Here is a 21314-nt window from a genome sequence, read left to right on the forward strand (position 1 = left end):
CCCGTCGCCTCCCCTGGTTTTGGGGCCAACGAGCCCTGACCCGGCGCAGTGCTTAGATTGTTACCAATATTTATGGCTCAATGGGGATACGTGCGGGCGAAGAGGAGGGTGCCGAAGGAAGAGCAGGACACGACTTTTGGCTGGCGTGACCGCAGCCTGGTTCGGGCCAGGCCAAGTCTAATCACATGACCCCTAGCCACGAATAGAGGGCGGGGGTATATCGCATTCATATCGAAACTCAATTTAATGGGCGTTTAACGTGTGACTCGCCTTTGAACTTTGCCCGCACTTAGCGCACGCACATGCTTCCGGCGTATAGTGTAGTAAAGCGGAGTGGAGTGGAGTGGAGTGGAGGGGCCTGGGGAGACGTCAATGTTGCAATTTATTGGCATTTCCTCTAATAATCAGCGACTGTTCGGGCCCCACCATCGTGGCAGGGGAGCCATTTGCCTGACAAGACATTAATTGTGCCATCGAGGTGCAACCGGCGGGGGGCATTAGACATTCACCTGTCATTGACAAGGAATTGCTGAACGAACTACTATTCGAAGATGTTGGCAGAACTTAAGTGTACTTTTCACGATAAAAAAAGTTATGTCCTCATACTTGGAATTTGCCATATGCTGCTAAAACCTCGAATTTGGTGACATTTCGGCATTTGTAGATTCGATAACCAAAACAATTGATGGGCTAAAAAAAAAATTGTATGACCTCTGATATGATTTTGTATTCGTGTCGATAGTTCGAGCGATTTTTCGAGCCAAAGCTCTACCAATTTTAGATCTTCTTCAACTTTGTAATTTTTTTAAAATAATTTTTTATATGGTATGGTTCTGTTTTCAGACTGGAGTTCTTTGGTGACATTAATTCCCAATAAAATAAGCTATAAATGATTAAAATTGTCCCATGAATGACAAAGGTGCACAATTTGTAGTAAATCAACCCCATATCCTAGTAGGATATAGTATAGCATGTTCTTATAAGTGCATTCTGCTGCTGATGGGCTTATTGAAACCTAACTGATTCACTTATGGTGCTTCATGTTTAATCAATTCCATACTTCATTCAGGCATGCAAAAAATATGAATTCCATTCAGCAAAAGGTACTCCTAACAGGCCACCATTGAGGCTGATCCAACTATTGTGCTCCCATCAGACGTTGCAACATGCAACCATACCGCACACGATTTATGCTGCTTAGCCAGGCATTTTCCCTTTGACTCCCCCTCCCCTCCCCCGCCCGGCGGCTCCATCACACTGAACAAACATTCTCCGTGATGGGGTATGCAACCACAGGCACAACAATTTGCACATTGGCTTAGCGTAATTATTGCCGCGATCTATAAATACAATTTTCAGCTTTCAACGAATTTTAATACCAAAAATTTTCGCTTTGGTGCGCCGTCTAATTAGTTCGACCCGTCCGTGAAGAGGGGGAAAATGTAGAAATTGCAGCAAACCTCTGTCAAAATTCTATTACCGCAACATAACGGTACACAGAACTGAACCGGAGTGCGACCCCAGGGGTGCAGAGACCAATGGCATCGAAAAAATTATATCCCAATATTCGAAATAATTAAATAAAATATTTCATAAAATGGTTTCCGGTTGTGCCATGGCCGCCTCGTCGTTGTCGTCGTCGTCCCCTGTAACTGTCCAAAAACTAATTATATTTTAGGTTTTCCAATGACTGTGGCCTCATGCGATGCATTCGCCAGGTAAATACATGCACAGCCAATGCAGTAGCCAATAAATTCAAACACTGTTTTTTTTTTGTTTGAGCCACCTTTGAGCTCAATGAAATTTGGGCACGCTCGAAATGTTCATAAATAAATGGTTCCGGGGCCCAATTTCGTCATCTGTGTGGCTATTTACATACATATGACATATTAGTTTTGGATTCTTGATTGCATTTTAGTTGGCATAGACCTTGGGAATGGATGCGAGCCACGAGCCAACAAGAGAATAAAGAGGATTAAATGTTTTCATTATTTGCATGTGTTTAATAAACACTCTACGTGTCCTAATCTGATTTAAATACATATATTTTGAGGGCACTGAAAGTCGAAGAAAGTTTGGAGCTGAATTCAGAGGCTCCATCATTTCGTGCTTGATCTTTGTGGATTGTGGAACCTTTGCTACCTTTTTAGCCAGACACCGAAACCCGTCGCTGTCCTCTGGGGATTTATATCTCAAATGTTTAGAGATCTGCTTCTGCTGCTGGAATGCAATTCCATTAACTAAGCCTCGGCTCCTGGCTGGGCTGTGGACTACTCCAAACTATTTGCATTGCCATTATGTATCCAGCGCACTTACCGAGGCCTTAATGGGTAGGGCTTACACGGCAATTACAATTCATTTGAAATGCAATACACAAGTACCCCCCCACCCACTCACCCTCACACTTATGTACACAAAGATACAGGCCAACACTAGTTCAGAGTGGGGCTTGACAAATTGTCAGAGAGAGAGGGGGAGGGGGGCGATGCGTACAGAGTAGCCCCAAGGCAGGCCAGGGCAGGGCAGGACCAGGCAAAATCAAATTAATGATATGAATTTCTTATTTAAGGACATTAACTCAAGGTCTTCTCCACCGTAATGCTGACAATATTGTGGAAGCAACAACAACAACAGCAGCCGATTATTTACGTATACGAAATGTCGGCCAATAAACAGGAAACGGAAGTGCGTCAGCGTTCAGTGTGCCCATCCTTGGGGATTTATTAAAATGTCAGGCTCTGGCCAGGATCAATTGCTTTGTCTCTCTCCTCGATGCAGAGACATGCCGGAGCAATTACGCTTAAAGGAATGCCGCATTAGTTTCGCATTTTTTTCGCCGCAGCCACATTTATCTAGTAGAGGTATTCGGTAAACAGAAACTGTCCTTAAAGACCAGGCCACATAGTTGGCTTATGCAGTACCAGTCCCAGTTCCAGTACTCCTACTCCTTCGCGTGTGTTTGTGTGGGCTAAAGGACAATTAGATAAATACCAAGACACGCACAGTCCTTGGCTCTAACTCTTGTCGTCTGGCTGTTCTTTCTTTTCTTCTTCTTTTTATTCTTTTCCTTTTTTTTTTGTGCCTCGTTGGCATTTTTCTACACCAGACACATGCGTTGAGGCCAGGTCCAGAGGAGTCCCGTCCAGCTAAGCTGCCATTGTGGTCATCCTTTGTGTGTATGTCCTGTCAAGCTGCTGCTGCTTCTGCTGCTGCTGCTTCCAGGGGCTGCTGTTGCTGTCTGATAGTTGTAATTGGCCAACTAAAATCATGTGACAAATTAACAGCGCAAAATTTATTGCCTGCCCGCCGCCTTAAGCTGTTGATGAAGAAATATTGTGTGCGTTGTGGTTAGCTCCAACTGGAGTTCGCCTGGGGTTGGTCTTATCCTCTTGCTGGCCATGAGACAGCATTTTGTGTGATTGCAATCAAGGGGGAGTGGGACTGGGATCTGCAGCAGGACTCTTGGACTTGGGCTTGGACTCTCCAGGAATGTTCGAGTGTTTTTGTGTGGCCGAGTGTCGAAGATATTTGCTGCAATTGGTTGCTAACCTTTCACCTGTGGCAATTAAATTGAAAGTTTCCTTTGGTCCACCTTTTGGGGCGGTTACTGGGTTACATATGGATGGATCCCAACTGAGTTATAGCCAGTTGTTCCCAAAGATAAGCTGGCAATTAGGAGTGGAAGTGATCCAAGTTGGCCATTGAAATGCATTACATATTTTATATGGGTTTAGAATAACCTGAAACGGTGATGACCCCGAGCTGCAGCAGTGGGATATGGCTTTGACATTATTTATATATTTTTTGGTATAGAAAAAAGATTGTCAGAGTTAAGGCAATTTGTTGTCACAGGATAATGTTTGATTTGTGCCCTTATGGCAAAAATTTCTGCCTGTCCATGGAAATGCATCAAATATATAATATATGTACAAAATAAACTAAAACCTTGGATTCTCCCATATGTGTATGTATATACTAGCTATGCACATGAGCAAATATGTTATGTATATAATTCTAGCGTCGCGTTGGATTGTTATCCTGGCTGTGTTTCTGTTGTTTGCTGATGCTGTTGCTGCTGCGGCTCAAAACATTAATTAATGCGCCTGCAGCCGAATGACGCCATTTTGTATGAGTCGCTATGCAAAGATACTCACACACACACACACATACATACGTACGTACGTACACAGGGTGTCGGCAAAAGTACAACAGTGTCCGGCACGGGAGAGAGGGAGAGCGGGAGAGCGGGAAAAAGTGACACCTGCAGGCGACACGGAAATGCATTGGACCATGCAAAATGCGTTCATGTCTTATGAACAATGAATTTTAGATGTATGTATGTATGCTCTATAGGTGTATGTGTGTGTGTGTGTGTGTGTGTGTGTCTGTGTGTGAGTGTTGTGCGCAGTGTGTATGGCCCCCAAAAAACATGCCGCCATTACAAATACACTCACGCCAGCAACATACATACACATTCACACCTGTGCAAGCAAACATGTTTTGCCTCGAATGCCGGAAGGCAGAGAGACAGAGAGAGAGGGAGAGAGAGAGTGGCCGAGCGGGACAGCAGTGCAACGGATTGACCAGCGGCCAGAACGAGAGCAAACAACAAGGACACGGCCAGGACTAAAACTAAAAGCGACATGTTTTTGCACGCTCGAATGCGATTTTGGCCAAAACAACAACAGCACAAGGCAGGAGGAGGACCTGGAGAAGGACCAGCAGATGCCTAAAAGATGAGCGCGTGACTTGAGGATGCATCACGATATCTTCATTGGGTGCTGTCTATATATATTAGAATAGATTTTGAATTTACGCTAAAAAATAGAGCAAATAAATCCTTGAAGATTTCTTGTAATGGAAAAGTGAGAGTGGAGCTGGAGTTCGGGAAAACTACATACTGAGTAAAAAATATATTTCTAACGAGAACGGAAATTGTAAAAAGAAAGCGCTTACATTTTAAAAGGCAAATATTTTATTTTAAAATATATTTTATTTATAGAATTAAAATTTTTATATTTAGAATAAAAATTAAATTAAATTATGTAAATATTAAATTAATATTTTTATATTTATATTAAATATTTTTCTTACAAGTTCAATATTTTATATTTATTTTATAGTGTCTTATATTTCAATTTTAATAAATTTATATTTAAATTAAAGTCAATTATATTTAAGCCCGAATATTTATTTCATATATGTCTGTGTTTCTTTTAAGTATGATATTTTTTATCTGAGTGTACATTTCTCATAATATCTCCTGCTTCTGGAACTAGTTTTCCCAACACAATCACCGACTGATCTCAACTATAGGCCCTGTAGGTGTTAATTTCTGGATTTCATTGATTTATGAACATATATTTCTGCCATCATGATCAGCTGCTGGCACTCTCATCTCTAGTTGGGTATGCGCAACAGCCGCCGCAATTAAGCACACAAAACCTGCAGCGCTGCGAGCGTTTCCGGGTCGACCCCCCCACTCGACTCCCCTCGCACTCTCCAGCACTCGACTTCCGCTGCCGGCGTGCAATTAAATTAAAATGGCTGCCAGGCAAATGACGGCAGATTCTGCTGCTTCTGCCATCTCCTGTCAGCCCGGCTCATCCAGGCGACACCTACAAAAAAAAGGTCAAAACAAAGTCCTTTGGGTGTGCTCAAAGGAGGAGCGCAGCGGGCGACGCGTCGATTGCTAAATGGAAGGCGCTAATGACACTGATTTGGCGCATTTTAATTAACCCTTGGCCTTGGCGGGCGGATATTGTCACGCCCGCTCGCTGGCTGGACGAAGGCCGACTGATTTGCAAACAGCGCCAACTCCTTGAATATCCTTCATCCCTTCTGCAGCGGCAGCAGCAGCAGCAGCAACAAAAAGGTTGTTGCATTTGTAATGAGAGTGGTGCTTGAGGAAAATGGAAAATTTATTGCGCTGACAGTTATGGGCCCATAACAATAATAAAAACAGCCAGCTGCATTGGGGCCAGGACCTCCAGCTGCCGTTTGCCATGGCAGCAGCGGCGGCGGGCGTCCTGGCGTTGATGATGATGGCAATGATGGCGTTGATAGCCCAACGAGATGCTACTTCAAACTCAACTTCAATTGCTATGCCATCCAGCCAAGGACCCATCCCTCCAACCTTGCTGCCATCCAGCCAGAAAGCCAGCAAGCCATCCAGCCCTACAGCCAGCCAAAGGACACTCATTGGTTTGACTGCCATCCAGACAGGCAGCCAGTCAGCCAGCCAGCCAGCCAGGCATCCTGGCCTGTTTTGGTCCTTCTATTGCCAGGCCTTGCCTGGTCTTTCGTCCTGGCTCTGCCGCTAAGTGCGCTGCTGCCAGTGCAGCCTTTTTTCTGTGCCCCACCCCCCCCGCCGCTCATCAGCGTCGCATTTGGTTAATGGCAAAAAAAAGGATGGGCCGCCTGTCATAAATGTGTTGCGGCGATGGCCAGGCTGTCGCGTCTATATTGACGGCCTGTCCGCCATTTGGGCCATGCAAAATGGGAGGCCCCGATTTGGCCCCCGTTCCGCAGCGTGGCACTCGACATTCGGTGCAGAGTTAAATCTGCTGCTTGAGGTAAACTTTAAGCTCCTGAGGCATGCCACAAGACACGTACAGGCGTCTAAAAGTGCAAACAGTCGGGCTATTTATGCACAACAAAGTACCAGACATTGTTGTAGCAGGAAGAAGCTTGAAAGAAGCCACGGTGGGGTCTATACGGTTCAGTAGATACACTAGCTTTTGCCGAATCCCTGCAGAGAATAGATAGCCGGACCCACGAGCGATGGAAACTGCATTGAGAACAACAGGCAGGACTGCTGAGTCGGTCCCCAGAATTCAATAACAAAAGCGTTCTTGAGATTCCCTCCTCTTTGCAGAGCATTTTCAGATCGGTTTTGTCTGGTGTTTGGTTTCGCACTGGAGCTCTGTTTTTCCCCATACATTCATATGGCTGTATATAGTATTTTAAACATTTTTATTGTGCAACCCAATGGGCGTTTTGTTGTGCTTTGACTGAGCCGGGCACACTCACACACTCTGGCAGCCGCACACGGAGAAAGAAAGAGCTTTCTTTATGCCACAAAACTGTACTGCTAATGCACGATTCTCGTCTCTGGTGCTGCTGCTGTTCCTGTTCCTGTTGAAAAGGTAAACTAGCCGCACACACACACACACACACACAAACACTCTTAGAGTTGTGTGGGTTTTGGTTGTTGCCTCACCAATTGAATTCTTAAGTGTTGCATTTCCCACGTGCCACCCTCCCTGCCAGATATACCGGTATCCCCCATCTAAAGTGGGATACTTTAAGATTTCCAAACATGTTCTGGCTTACAATGGGAATATTTACACCATTTGGCTTTTGATATCGCACTCGTACTTTGTCCCTCGTTGTGCGTGTGGAGGGCAGAGGGAGGGCAGGGGGAGGGTATTTTCCCATGTTTATTGTTTGCTGATCTTAAGAATCCTTTAGTGAATCTTTGCCACGTCCCAGCAATTGCTCATAAATACCAGAAATAGCAGCCAGTGGCAGCTCTGGTTGCTCTGGCAACAAATTATGAATTATAGTTTCCTTAAAATAAATTTCTTGTGCTTCGCTTTTCCGCCTTTTGCTGTTCTTTAATTTTATTTATTTTCCTGTGCGTTGCGACAGTCTCCGAGAATTTACGAGTCCGCCTAATTGCATGCGACAATAAATTGTGCAACTGTTCCACCCAAAAAATTATGTATATATGTGCAGCATTTCTTGCACTGTACTTTTTGATACCAGCTCGGGTCTGGGCCATGGCAGCTATGGCTTCACTTTCAGCTGCCGTCCGTTCCGACATCCGACATTCTTGGCCTCTTGCTGTGATTTTATTTATGCGCCATAATACAGAATAAAGTGCAGCCTCCAAATTGAAACGGATATTAAGCAATATATCGAGTCGTGGACGGCTTTCCTGCCCCCCCTCTCTGCCAGTACCACTCCATTCTCGGCTAGAAAGTATTAAATATGCGCTTGGCATATTTCTGTATTCATTTCTGTGTATACGAATTGTGGCCATATCCTTTTCCAGTCAAATGTTAAATATTATTATATTCATTTGCAATTAATAGAATTATACAGGCGCAACATTTCAAGCGGCTTTCGCTGGCATTCAAGCCAACTTATTAATTTTCAATGTAGTTGGGCGCAGTAATCGGGAAATTATATTAACCTGCCAAATGGTGTGGAAAGCCAATAAACTGCTGCGTGTCTGTCCTGTCTGATGCGGGAACTCAATAAACTGCAGGCGAAACACATAACATTTTTAGCCTTCAAACGGGCCCTGTACTGGCCTCTGTTGAAAATTTCAATTAAAACCGAATTATCCAATCATAAAACACAACATACGAGTATCCGAAAGCTGGAGGAACACTCTCAATGGCTTACGCTGTCAAGGACAAAAGAAAGATGATATTCAAAAGAATATGAAGCCTGGCACAGTGTTCATATGTTCTTACGTGTTTTTTTTTGTACAACAAAATATTAAAATAACAGTTGGAAATATATACAGAAAATATTTTGTTATTTTTTTACTATCTTTTTCATTTTTTTACGTTGTTTGTTCGATATATAAAAAAGGCTACATATTTAATTTAATTAGTTTCAAATTTCTAGGCTATCGAAAAGTTCTTCAGTTACTGGAAAATGGCAAACACCATAAAATACACGGAAATTACATCAAGAACAAATTCCATACCATTTTTCATTCGAATCTTCTAGCCTTCCCTCGACCATCATCATGCCCAAGCTATGTATGTTGTTCTTGGTTTCTTGGGACCGATTTCTGCGCAAGAAAAAGAGTAGAAAAGAATGAAGAAAGTGACATTAATTAAAGTTTAAGATCTTGGTGCTGTGTTGCCTGCCTAGGAATATGGAAAAACGAATTTCTAGTTCCCAAGGATTATGTGTGTTAGTCCTTTGCTAAAAGGAGAACTTTTAGCAGAACTTTTAGCCAAAACCGCTTTACATTGTTTGATCAACTCCCATTCTGAACACGTTCTTCAATTTCCCGTGGATACGGATACCTTCGCTAAACATTCGGGAAGGTCTCGCACGCTCCGCTTCGCGGATGGTGGCACCACATGCTCCAATGCATCTCAAACTGTCAGTGGATATTTGCATCTACAAATACAAAAGTTTTCGCTCTGCCATTCCGAGAATCGTATAAACTTGTCGGGGAAATGTTTGCGACACGTTTAAATGTCAAGTACGCCACGCTAAAGACAATTTCTAAGCAAATCGCAAAACCACATAAAAATGTCAAAGTTTTCCCGGTTGCACTGCACCTTATCCTTTGCCCCCCCCTTCCCACCCCTCCATTGCTGCCATGCCATCCATTGTCTGTGAGAAATGTAAATTGTATCTTTTGGTGAGACTAACTTTTACAATTTCATTATGTTTCATTTGCATGAAATGCGTGTGCAGCAGCAGCAGCCGGCAGTGTGGCATGCCTCTCGCCGCTCCTCACCTGCTCTGTGTGTAGCCCGGATTCGCGGCATCCAAAATGATGGAGGAGTCTACTAGCCCAACTTATGATTACCACTAAATGACTGCAGTTGTCTCTGAATGATTACCTAGGGGGTGTGTCTGGTATGGGGATGGGCGCCTGACCTTGTGGAAGGAACCCTTGCATTCCGCTGCGCGCAAAAGCTGCGGGTCTGTGGAAAAGTTTCCCTCCTTTATTTATTTCGTAGCGCACCTGGGTACGAAGGAACCTTCCTTTCTTCAGTGGAAGATCATTAAAAGGGCTCAAAAAAGTTACCGCCTGGCCTGGCCAGGGCTTGGCTCCTCTTTTGTGTGTTTGCAGCAAAGGGAAAATATAATATAATTAACATTAACAGTTGTTGCGATTTGTTGGAGCGGCAATGCACATTTACACATTTACCTAATGGCAAAGTTTGCCCCAGCCCCAGCCCCAGCGCCAGCCCATGCCCCTGCCCCTCCCCCAAGTCTCAACCTGTCAGGACAATCTTCCCCCCCATAGATTACTCACACGCTTGGATTAAAAATTCCCTTTCAAGTGTTTTGAAGGCAAGGACATCCTAATGAGCCGGGGATCCTAGCCACCCTCAAAACCGGCACACTCTCTGAAGGCAACACCAAATTAACATATGCTTTTTGCGTTGCCTTTGCTGGCAGAAAGAAGAGATTTCTTATTCTATTAGCCCGACACAGACCCTGGCAATAATTTAATTGGACCCTGCGCAGTGCGTGTATCTGGAAGATACGGCTACCCAAAAGGGAGGGGAAAGGAGCACCAGTCTAAAGCAATTTTTCTTCGTTTCCTCGTTTCACCTAGCAGCGCGGGCCGGGCCTAATGAGAATGTAGTGCCACACGGCACACGGCACATGGCAAAAGGACCAAAAAAGGACACTACAAACGCATAAGCTATGAAGTTTTTTGGAGCGTACGAGTATCTCTGTTTCTCCATTTCGGATGGGAGGATAATTAAAAGGGGGAACTTTTGGCTGTCGCAAATGAATTGTACTATAGATATGTAGATGAGTGGAATCCTGGGCGAGTCCAGATAGCGCGTGTCGCGTAATGCGCATGAATAATAATTTCCATTAAGATATGCCCCGAAAGTTGTGGCTCCAGCCAGCAACCGAACTTCAACTTAATTTGTGCTGTCGCACAGGAAACCTCTCAAGCACTCTCGAGAGCACTATCTCCATTGTAAATTCCGTCTTTCACACCTGTTACACGCAATTATCTCAACCGCAGGCTAAGAAGAAACTTTCGGGCGCTGCACTTTGGGCCCCACAGCCCTTGATGGAGTTTCATTTCCGACCCCGTGCCTGGGCGCTAAAAGGGCGGGCGAGGGAAATGAGTTTCGGATTAGGGCACGACGAAAGAGTCGGCAACACTGCGGGTGACCAGCCGCCCCAGTCAGAGTCGCACCATCTAGTCATCAGCCAGTCAAAGCGCAGTGTAAGTAGCTTGAGCTAAGTGCCACCAACACCACCATCACCAGCGCCACACCACCGGAACCCTTGCCACTGCCACAACCATCGCCCAATGCCACTACCACTGCCACTACCACTACTAGCAGTGCCATCGCCAGGGGGCACCACTAGCTGCACTAGCAGCATTGCCAGCTGAGTGGAGCACGCACTGATTGCCAGTGAAATGCATGTGAAATTAACCCCGTGCGCTGCTCGCTTTAATTTGCACTCGATGGCTGGCAAAAGCATGGCCCAGGCGGAAAAATGGGGAAAAAAAACTCGTGGCCCCCCGTTTCCCTTCTCCTCTGTAATGCAATGGAGGCGACCCGCTGCCAATGCCACACGCCAGTGACGGCTACGACAACGGCAATGGGGCAACGCTTGCCTTGTCCCAAATGTAATTTTCCCCTTTGCTCATTTGCTGCCTGACTGGCTGATGGCCTGAACGAAGAAGACAGGGACAAGAGTGCCGTCCCCTCAATCCCTGACGTACTCTCTCACTTGCCAGCGGAGTCGCGGCATCAAGTTGCGTGGCTGTGGCAAGTGGCGGCTGCGGAACATTGAGGGAGCTTCAACTTGTCAAATGGCCTGTGCTGCGGTGCATACCAGAGCCAGAGGTTTGACTAATAATTTCCGAGTTTCCCCACAGAAAAGAGACTCGCAATCGAAGGCAAAGGCGCTTCTTTTCTAGTGGAATTAAATTAATAAATCAATTAGATATATTTTTCATTAAGTTTTCAGCCGTGAATCTGGTTAAAGTTTGATAATGTAAAGCTCTCCGATTCCTATTCGTAGTATTAGTATTTTAATCCCGATTCTACCAATACCGATTGACAATCCAACATTCCATCTTCATAGATTCGACGCTTGACAACCCATTCTTGACATCTGGGATGGTTAACGGGGTGCTCTAAGGGTCCAAGACATTTAAATAAAATTTAAATCATTAAATTAATCAATATAAACACAAAAATTCAATACATATAATGGAAAGTTACGGAACGTCTAATATTTATGGATTTTTTTGCGGCTAAGAAAGATTATTTTCATAGAAACAAATCCTAGGATCCCTAAGAGCAATGGCTCCCGACGATTACTAAAAGGGTTCCCTTCTCTTGTGCTTTTTTTTTTATGAAAAATGAAGAAAAATTTAATTTGTTTTAATAATGAAATGCCTGCCAAAAGGAATTTGCACATTTTTTGATCAATGGGGCAACAATATTAATTCATGCTCCGGATACCGGTTCAGATGGATTTGAATTTAATTTGCCCGACACTCAATTTGCATTAACCAGAGGGGAGCCAGCCTCCTGCTATCGGAATCTGTGGGCGCTGATAAGCCGATTATCTGGCCACAGTTTTCTCAAAATTTATGGCTCGATGGCAGTGCAGTGCAGTGCAGTGCGGTTCGTTTCGGTTTTAATGAATGCTTAATAAGCATTTGCCGTATACATAATATAATGAGCAATAAGCATGGCAATGTCGCATTAAAATTGATTTCATCTGCTATGCAATTTACAATTCATCTTCGTCATAAAACGCAGCCAGGCAGGGAATTTCGCGGGCACTTGTCCAAACTCTGTACACGCGGCCAGACTTTCTGCATAAACTATTCATTTCAGTTCAATAACAAAGCTCCGGCCTGGCCCAAGGCCCCAGACTGGCCATATGTGCCCGCTCATTCCATTGGGTTGTGCCCCGCATTAACGAAATCAACATTTAAATTGCAAATTGTGTGTATTTTGATTGAAAATGTCACCACACCCGCACGGCCGGAGAGGCACGCAGATACTCCCATACACACCCAGATGGGAGGAGGAGGAGCAAGGAGCAAAGAAGGACCGAAGAGTTACATACACTTCCAGATCGATGTTTGGCACTTCCTAGTGCCAGCAGAAATACAAAAGAAATATTAATGGGATAACTGATTGAATGCGTTTTTAATTGGATATTAAACAAATTAGTTTTACGCTCTATTAACTATTTCCGACTTGTGGTTGAGGGATGCGCATCCCTAACCTACAAACCCATCGCTCCACGTATCCACGACTTTTGGTCGCTGGCATGTGAGATCGGGCATCCGTACAAATCCCCAGGGGCACTCTTCTTCTCGCCAGAGTTCAAAGATTTTTTTTTGAGCAGAATCATCTTGGCCGTGCACCAGGACAGCAAGGAGAAAAACCTGCAACAGCACCAACTTCATGATGGAGCGAATGAGTGAGGAATGGTATTCGTTTAGTTGGACAAGAATTATATCGTTTACGTTGCATGCTTCATCCTCAATAATTGTGGAAAATTTCAATTGGTATTTGATAATTCGAATAGAATGGAATCAGCGGAACCGATCGTTGCTATGGCAGCTACATGGCATTTAGAGATTATGAGAAATAGGTGTATTATCTTCAGGCATTCGTTATTACAGACAGAAAAAAGAAAGATGCTTCAGGCTCGGAAAGGTTCCATTTTCAAGCTGAGAATAATTGGTAAAGATCATAAACAACCTCTTAAAAGGAACGATTGTGGCCCGAACCAGGTTTTGGACCCATTGTTCCCATCGATTCGGAAAAAATTAGACTGGTTTTTGGTAATCACAAAGATATTCTTTCTCTCCCCTCTCAGCTGCATGTCACATCCACCAACATATAGTTCATATACCTTAAAGAAGAGGAATCCCTTTTTGTCAAACAACTGGTAAAAACCATACAAAACCGATAAAAGGGTATAAAACATCGATACAACAAAGCCCAATTGTGTTGGGCCCCTCGACATTGGGAGTTTGGTTTGATCTGGTTCGGACGGGGGGGCAGGATTGGCTGCTTGGATCCCTGTCTGCTGTCTGGACAGCTGCTGTCTTCGCACATTCGTCCACATGCAATTTGCTGTTCTTTTGTGCAATAAAAAAAGCCGCCGCACAAACAACAATACAATCAACATTTTCAGCGCATTAATGTGCGACATTTGAGGAGTCCTCGTCCTCGATCTGGAGCTGGAACTGAAACTGGCGCTGGACTCATCCTTTCTCTTTCAATGCGCCAAAGTGCAATAAAAATGCAAAAGCGAATTCGAATTCGAATTGATTGAACGGCAGCACATACACACACACACACACACACACATACACACACACATGGACAGTCGTCACGTCACGCACAATGGGTTAACAGGAGCCATACAAAATGGGGGAAAAACGAGAAAATTATTCATTAACACATGCGTAAAATGCAAAAAGGAACCATGGCCATAAATAAATAATTGATAAATTGCAGATGAATTTTCATATTTAATGATGTTTAAGTGAGTGCGGGGGTGGTGGTGGGCTGGAATTCAGAGTGGCTCAGAGTGGATCCGAATGGAAATGTATTGATGGTGTGTGTGTGTGTGTGTGCTGTAAAGTGGTGTGAGTGGAAATGCCCATTTTGTTCGCATCTGTGTGTGCAATAATATTATGTTAAAATATACGATTACAATTCGGTTGCTCCTTTTGCTGCCTTTTTTACGACTCAAGTTGCGTGTTCCCACATTCGCACACTCACCCATACATACATACATATGTATATCCTGGACAAAAAAAAAACACATACATACACCCAATGCGATGTCGCACAAGAGTGCGTATGAAAATTGATTGTTGCTTTATTTATGGCCCCGCGCACTCGCAAAGTAGACATAAAAAATTAAGACAAACATAAAATGCAATCATGCAGCTCGGTCTGTATAAAAATCTAGGAGTTGTAAGCACTCCACTCCACACCCCATTCCTGTCCCTGTCCTTAGACATTTGCCTGATTTGGTTTTACGTGCGTCGGGAGACTACACCGAAAGCGGCTCAGAGGTGGTGCCTCCACCCGAAACGGGGTCGGGGGGTCATGTAATAAAACGCATAAAACTTTGCCTCTAACGAGCATCGTTTTTACGATCTGGAAGCGGACTAAAGAGTGAGGAGGAGTCGCTCCCAGTGTCCTGGAATGCATACGCAATGAATGGTTAATGATTTGTTAGATGTCCTCTTTTTTTTTTGCTTGCTACAAATGATGTGTGCTCTGAAAAGGGTTGAAACCATGAGGGGTCAGTGGGCCTGGCAATCGATCACCTTTAGGATAATTGATTACTGCCACTAATAATTAAATCATTCGGATAATTGATGGTTATTAATGAGCTCCAAGCAAATCACAGTACATATTAATTCAAAAAATGAACACAAGTAGAGAGCTCTGTACCCTATATCTATCTCTGTAGATGCTACCATCTGTGACATAGTTCTTGTCCTTTGGCTTAAGCCTCTTGGCCAGAGAGTATGGAGGATTAATTAAGCAAAGCTGCTTCGGCTTCGGCTTCAGCTTCTTCCGCATCTCCAACTCTATTGTTCTTCCATTCATCTGCAAGTGCTGCAGATTGCCTGATGGAATGCGTTGTGTGCCCCGGACTGGGCCCTGCAAAATATGTAATTAAACTTAATGAGTGTAAAATGCTTATGTCCTGGCTCAGGATCGTAGTCTGCTCCGACTGCAGCAGCATCGAATCAAATGCTGTCAGGGAAAATCAAGTCATTCATTTGTCAATTAGATGACAATGGACTCGACTCCGGACTTGACTTGTGCAGCAGCACAAAATCCAAAACCCAAAGGCAGACCCAGACAAATGCTGAACGTAATTGCATTTGAAATTTTATACAAGTGAAGTCAAGAGTAAGGTTCTTGCACATTTTGTAATTTGGCACCGCTGATGAAATGCATTTCATTAATATTTATTTGCCGCCGGAGCCGGAGTACCCAGAAACAGATGCTGGGAAATAGGAAATGTCCGGTCTTAGCAGGCCATTTGCACGTTGTCTAATTCTCAGTTTCATATTTTCTAAATTACCAGACTTACCAAAGACAATGAAATCGAAATCTAAATGTGTTTCTGTGCCGGCCACAGCTCGGCAGTTAGCCCGTCGGCGTCGTGAACGGGAGAACCGCTTGGCCATGGTAGCAGCTCGTAATGCAGGCTATCGCTATAGGTCTGCAGACGTACAGCCAGTGGTGGCAGGACCCCCCATCTTCGATAACTATAGGGAGTTCGTCGATGATGCCACGCAGATGCGACGAATGCAACGATACAAACGGATGGCGATTGTTGAGGGGCTTCTGCTCGGCTCTTCATTGCAAAAATAAATTGAAATATGTTGGGCACTAATCTCTAATCTGTTCTTTGGGTCAAGGAAACGAGTTTTCCGGTTGGGCTTTGGCTATTTTGCATACTTCTAATTATATCGAAAAAGGTGGGAGTTCTTTCTCTGGCCTGGGGCAGCTAACAATTTTCATCAGTATAAACCATTAAAAGGGTTGCCAGAGCAGTAAATATATGTTGGCCTAATTTTCCAGCACTGGAACCAGCGTCTTAGCTTTGCTCTTTCAACTCACAGCTTTTCGCTGGTCAATTAAACCTACACTTACAATGTCTCAGGGAACTACTAAAAGACCTTACTTTTTATGAGAACAAAATCTTATTTCTATCTAAAAAAATATTGGTCATTGATGTCAGTATTGTAAAACGTTTTGTTTTCGGAGCAACAAAGCAAGCGAATCAGAGCTGTCAACGAAAAATTTATACATTCGATCTGTAAACTAAACAAATTTCAGAACGATTCGGTCTTTCAGTCAGTACTATCGTATAGTAATTTCAATTTTTTTGTGACATCTAACAAAATTTGACTTTCCCAAACTCGGTAAAGACTTAGTAAGGAACGTCATCAAAAAAATTAAGTAAGTCAGGGGAAGGGAAGGAAACAATTCTACCCGTAACACAGATTATTTTGTGGCCTCATCCTTTTAGAAAGATAAAGAATGGGTAACCACATCAGCTCCAACGCTGGTCCGGCTGGTGGTTCACCGCCGCCCGAGCCCCTTATGCAGCAGCAGCAACATGGAGACGGTAAAAAATCTTCCTCTTCGCCCAAAGAACCGGGCAAGGCTTGGAACTGGAAGAATGCCAACGTGAAGAAAACGGATATTGGGGATGCTGTACGCATCCGCAAAGAAAATACCGAGGAGGCATGGCAAAAGGTGCTCAAATGGGAGGCAATGCGTGGCAACAAGTCTGGCGATCTGCGCCTAAAAAGCTTTGTCGGCAAGGAAAACGACTTGAGTCCCCGTGCCCGCATCCGCAGCTGGTTTGGGTAACAATTATTTAAAATTCTCCATATCCAAACTTTGCTCTAATCTCAAGCATTTCCAGGCACGAGCTCCCGTTTGATCGCCATGACTGGATTGTCGATCGTTGTGGCAAAAAAGAGGTGCGGTATGTGATCGACTACTATGACGGTAAGGTGGATGTCCGTCCTGCCATGGATTCTGCCGCGAATGCTTGGGTTCGTATGCGCGCCACCTGCATGCGCTGGAAGTCCGATTTAATCGAGATATTCAACGCCAGCAATTAAAAAATATAAATACATATTTAAATCGTTTCCACCATCTTAATTGCCTGTTCAAAAGAAATTCATTAAATGTGAGCCCCGAAAAAAGCGAATCCATCATGTTCTGCCATTTCTTTGGTAAGATTTCGGGGATAATAGTTACGAAAATGTTTTATTCTTTCTCTCTCTCTCTCTCTGTTATATCTACAGACGCTTAAGCTGGGTATCCTTAAATGAACTCTCGAGCACAGACTCTCTTTGACTCCCCACCAAATCCCCCATTGGATAGTACCGAAACTAAAGCAAATTAAAGCTAATGGCTGGCCTGCCGTCCGTCAGACATTTGTTAATTACGGACAAACCCCCTTCATGTTTGCACACGAACAGCGAGGGAGGACATCAATTGGGGACCCCAATCGGAGCCCCAACAGATGTCGCAGCACTCACATTTGAAACTTTCGCATATTTGTCGCTGCTTATTGTTATTCCGCTTTATGTACTCCCCCACCTGCAGTCCTGCCGTCCTGCCGTCCATCATGCGGCGGCCATTGTTTATTATCGCCGTTCGGTATGTGATTTGAAAATTTGCACAAATTTTCCACAAATATTATGTGAGGTTTTTCATTCAATTTTTGCATTATTCTATTAAATGTGCACGCCGCAGTTTGTTTAACACTTGCGCGTATGTAGAGTGCGGGATTTTTGGGTAATATTTTGCGTGCATTAACCTTTGCGGTCGATGGCATTGTCAAAATATTTTCAGAGTGGTTTTTATGCAATTCGATTGAGTTTTATTTGGTGTTGGTTGAGGGATTTATTCATCCAAAAAGAGGTCCAAACTAGTACTCAATCATTTTTCTGTTATATTTTTAGCAATACATATATATTCATTTTCGAAAATAATAGACGTAAATTATGGATGGAAGTAGACTGCGAATGTTCCAACCAATCATCACTTACGATATGGTGGTGCGCAACTTACCCTACGAGAAGGAGGATAAGGTTCGATTGCCTGATGTCTGGGACGATGGCAGGGGCATACCAGGAGAGTCTTCAAAGGATACAAAGACCGAAGCCATAGAACCAACGGCTGAGGGAGAACAGGAGGAGAACCTCGAAGCTCAGTTGGAAGTGAAGACTGAAGTGGATGATGTGGAGGAGACTTCTGCTAAAACCGAAGCCGAAGAAGAGCCTTTGGCAGCTGATGTGAAATATGCCTGGAATTCCCCCTGCATGATGATTATTTTCGAAGACGGCGATATCAATAGTGCAATCCATCATTTGGTTGGTTCGATGCAGAATCCCTTTGCCCTGGATGCCGTGGCCACGGTGCTGGTGCAGGAGAGCATAGCGGAGGATCTCGCCAGCCGAATAGTCGACCTTCTGCATCCATTGGATCCCCGGGTCGCCAATCACCCGAACTATCTTCGCACTCTCAGCCATTTGGCCCAGCTGAAGGCAAAGATCGTGGCTGGGAATCCGGACAATGTGCCGGCCAATGCCACGCCCATGATCGTACGCGATGTACCCCACCACTATCTGGGCGATGGTCCCACGGGCGTCGTAACCATGCACATCTTCCGCACTCCCCTCGAGGCCACCCTGGTATATCAAAAGGAAGCCCTGCCCATTGCCTCGGTCAGCATTTGGAACGAGAAGATCGCCAGCATGTACGACATGGTGGCCGTACTCAACGCCGACACATTCAAAATCAACTGTTTCGACGTGGACTTGGAGCCCATCAAACGGACCTTCGAGTGCCGTCGCTATAGTGCCCATATGAGTCGTGGTTATCACTACGAGACCTTGCTGTTGAATGAGCAGCGAAAGGTCGTGATCTTTCCCGTGGGAGCTATCTATGCAAATTGAAAGTGGAATTTATTAATAAAAGAAGGGACTGCAAGGAGCATCTGATGTTCAGAATCTAATCAGCATCTGTCTATTGGCTCTGCAAATTCTCCACAGTGTTACGCAGTATTGGATTTCCTTCCCTTCGACCCTCGACTCCATTCATTTGCACTGTTGTAAATTCAGTGTAACTTTGACTATTAGGCAACTTTGCTCTCTGCACCTTTGTTGCTACTGCGAGTGCTGCTATACCCTCTATGCAATCTAATGTATGCAATCTCATTCAAAGGGCGGGGCGTGGCCTTTCAACAACTACTTATTTACACACACACAAAGCAGGAAAAACCATTTGGAAAAATTCAACCCGCACTTTTCGTACGCTAATCTAAATTAATGCCTCTTACTGCGGATCACAATCGGCACTGGCAACGATGCTTTATCATTCAATTAAAAAAAAGAAAAAAACAAACAGGAAAACTGGGAAACGCGTGCATAGAAAATGCGCGAAACAAACCAGCGGATTTTCGCGGAATCCCTCTCCTCTCTGTGGGGCCATTGGGTGGGTGAATGGACGAGTGGAACGCATTGGTAAAACAATTTGCACCATCCCCGGGCCCGCCACCGACGAAATAATGAAGTGTTTAGTTGATTATCTGAACGCACGGGCCCGTTTCCGGATCCGGGGGGTAACCAAGTCGGAATGCAAACAGTATACAGGAATTGCTTGGCTTTTTCGGTAGGACGCTGGCAGGCAGTAGTTGGGTCTATAATGCGCAAATAAACAGCTAACAAGTTGGCAACTGAAAAACAAAAAAAAACAAAAACCAAACAGAACTCTAAAATGGCCGGAGGTCCGATTTGGATTCGAGGGAATGCCACATATGTGCCTGAGCACCTGTCGGTACGGCCCGGCACGGCACGGGATTGAAAGTTTTGAACAAAAGCACAGCTCGATGAAGGCTCCGGGGCGTGGCACGCATTGTCTGGAGGTGAGCCTTTTTGCGGTGCACGCTTTTAGGCGCCGGAAACACACCAAGCCACGCATTTGCTGCATTGATAACCCGAAAATGTTACGCTGAGTTGAGTTGTCGAGAGGAGGGGAGAGTTTTGGTGGTGTGTGGTCTTATTCCGTGTACAGAGACCATATTTCACGGGTAAATCAAACAGACAACAGATGGACGGATAGATAGTTGGGTAGGCCGTACCGAAAGGCGTAGGCATAGGCGGAGAGCCGTAGAGGCGTATGCGTAATGCCTTGCCTTGCCTTCGACCGGTCACGATATTTACTGGATGTCTTAATTAAATTTGATTAGCTGTGTGCGCAAATTAGTTAGTTTTGCATGGGAATTGATGAGCGTGTTGAGTTTGCCGACTAATTGGCTAATTGATTGATTGTTGGAGTTGTTGCCCTGCCTTCCAGCCTGCCTGCCTGCCCGCCTGCCTCCCTGCCCCACGGTGGAATGTTTGTCTAATTGCTGAGCCTCAAATGCATTGAGGTAGAGGCACAGAAACAGAAACAGGAAAGCTTGTCTCAGTTGGTATTCTTTGTGTGCATTTCCTAATGAAATTCGAATGATTACGAACCAGGCCAAGAGCTGCATCAAAAATGCATAAGCTTCGGGTATATACATCTTTGTATACCTTTCAGAGAATATTCCCTGATTTTAATCAAATGTTTGCCATGAATAAACAAAGATATTTATATATTTAATTAATTAACAATTATCTGCTAAATATGGATTAAAATATTAGCAATTAAGCGGAATACAGGCGAGTGTAAAACTAAAATAGTGGATGATAGAATATACAATTTCATGGGAAATTTCAGGGGATAAGAAATGGTGGAGGGCAGTACTCTTAAAGGAATATTTTGACCTTCAGTTTAACCTACAGATAGTTAAGGATAGGAGGATGGGTCTATTCTTAATCAGCATAAATCCAGTAGATCGTCAGTAGATCGTATCCTTTGGAACAACAGTTCAGCTAGGGTATCCCAAAGTTCGTGGCTTCGAAGCTTTTGCCATTCATTCTTGTTTTTCAATTTCTGAACGCAGTACCCCTTGCCCCACCCCTCCTTAATACATATCGAAATAACCTT

General features: G+C 44.3%; 2 protein-coding genes across 2 annotated transcripts; both read left to right on the plus strand.

Moving 5' to 3' along the window:
• Positions 1 to 16566: 16566 nt before the first annotated feature.
• LOC6897036 (cytochrome c-type heme lyase-like) lies at positions 16567 to 17481 on the plus strand. Its single transcript, XM_015183416.2, has 3 exons — positions 16567 to 16718; positions 16789 to 17131; positions 17191 to 17481. The coding sequence occupies exons 2-3, from the start codon at positions 16800 to 16802 to the stop codon at positions 17390 to 17392; spliced, it is 534 nt and encodes a 177-aa protein (XP_015038902.1). The 5' UTR covers positions 16567 to 16718; positions 16789 to 16799; the 3' UTR covers positions 17393 to 17481.
• Positions 17482 to 18230: 749 nt separating this feature from the next.
• Positions 18231 to 19292, plus strand: LOC4801086 (uncharacterized). Its single transcript, XM_001358207.4, has one exon. It carries the CDS (start codon positions 18284 to 18286, stop codon positions 19235 to 19237), a length of 954 nt encoding a protein of 317 aa, XP_001358244.4. The 5' UTR covers positions 18231 to 18283; the 3' UTR covers positions 19238 to 19292.
• Positions 19293 to 21314: the final 2022 nt, after the last annotated feature.

The sequence above is a fragment of the Drosophila pseudoobscura genome, chromosome 2 (genome assembly GCF_009870125.1).
Source record: "Drosophila pseudoobscura strain MV-25-SWS-2005 chromosome 2, UCI_Dpse_MV25, whole genome shotgun sequence".
NCBI classification, from domain to species: Eukaryota; Metazoa; Arthropoda; class Insecta; order Diptera; family Drosophilidae; genus Drosophila; species Drosophila pseudoobscura.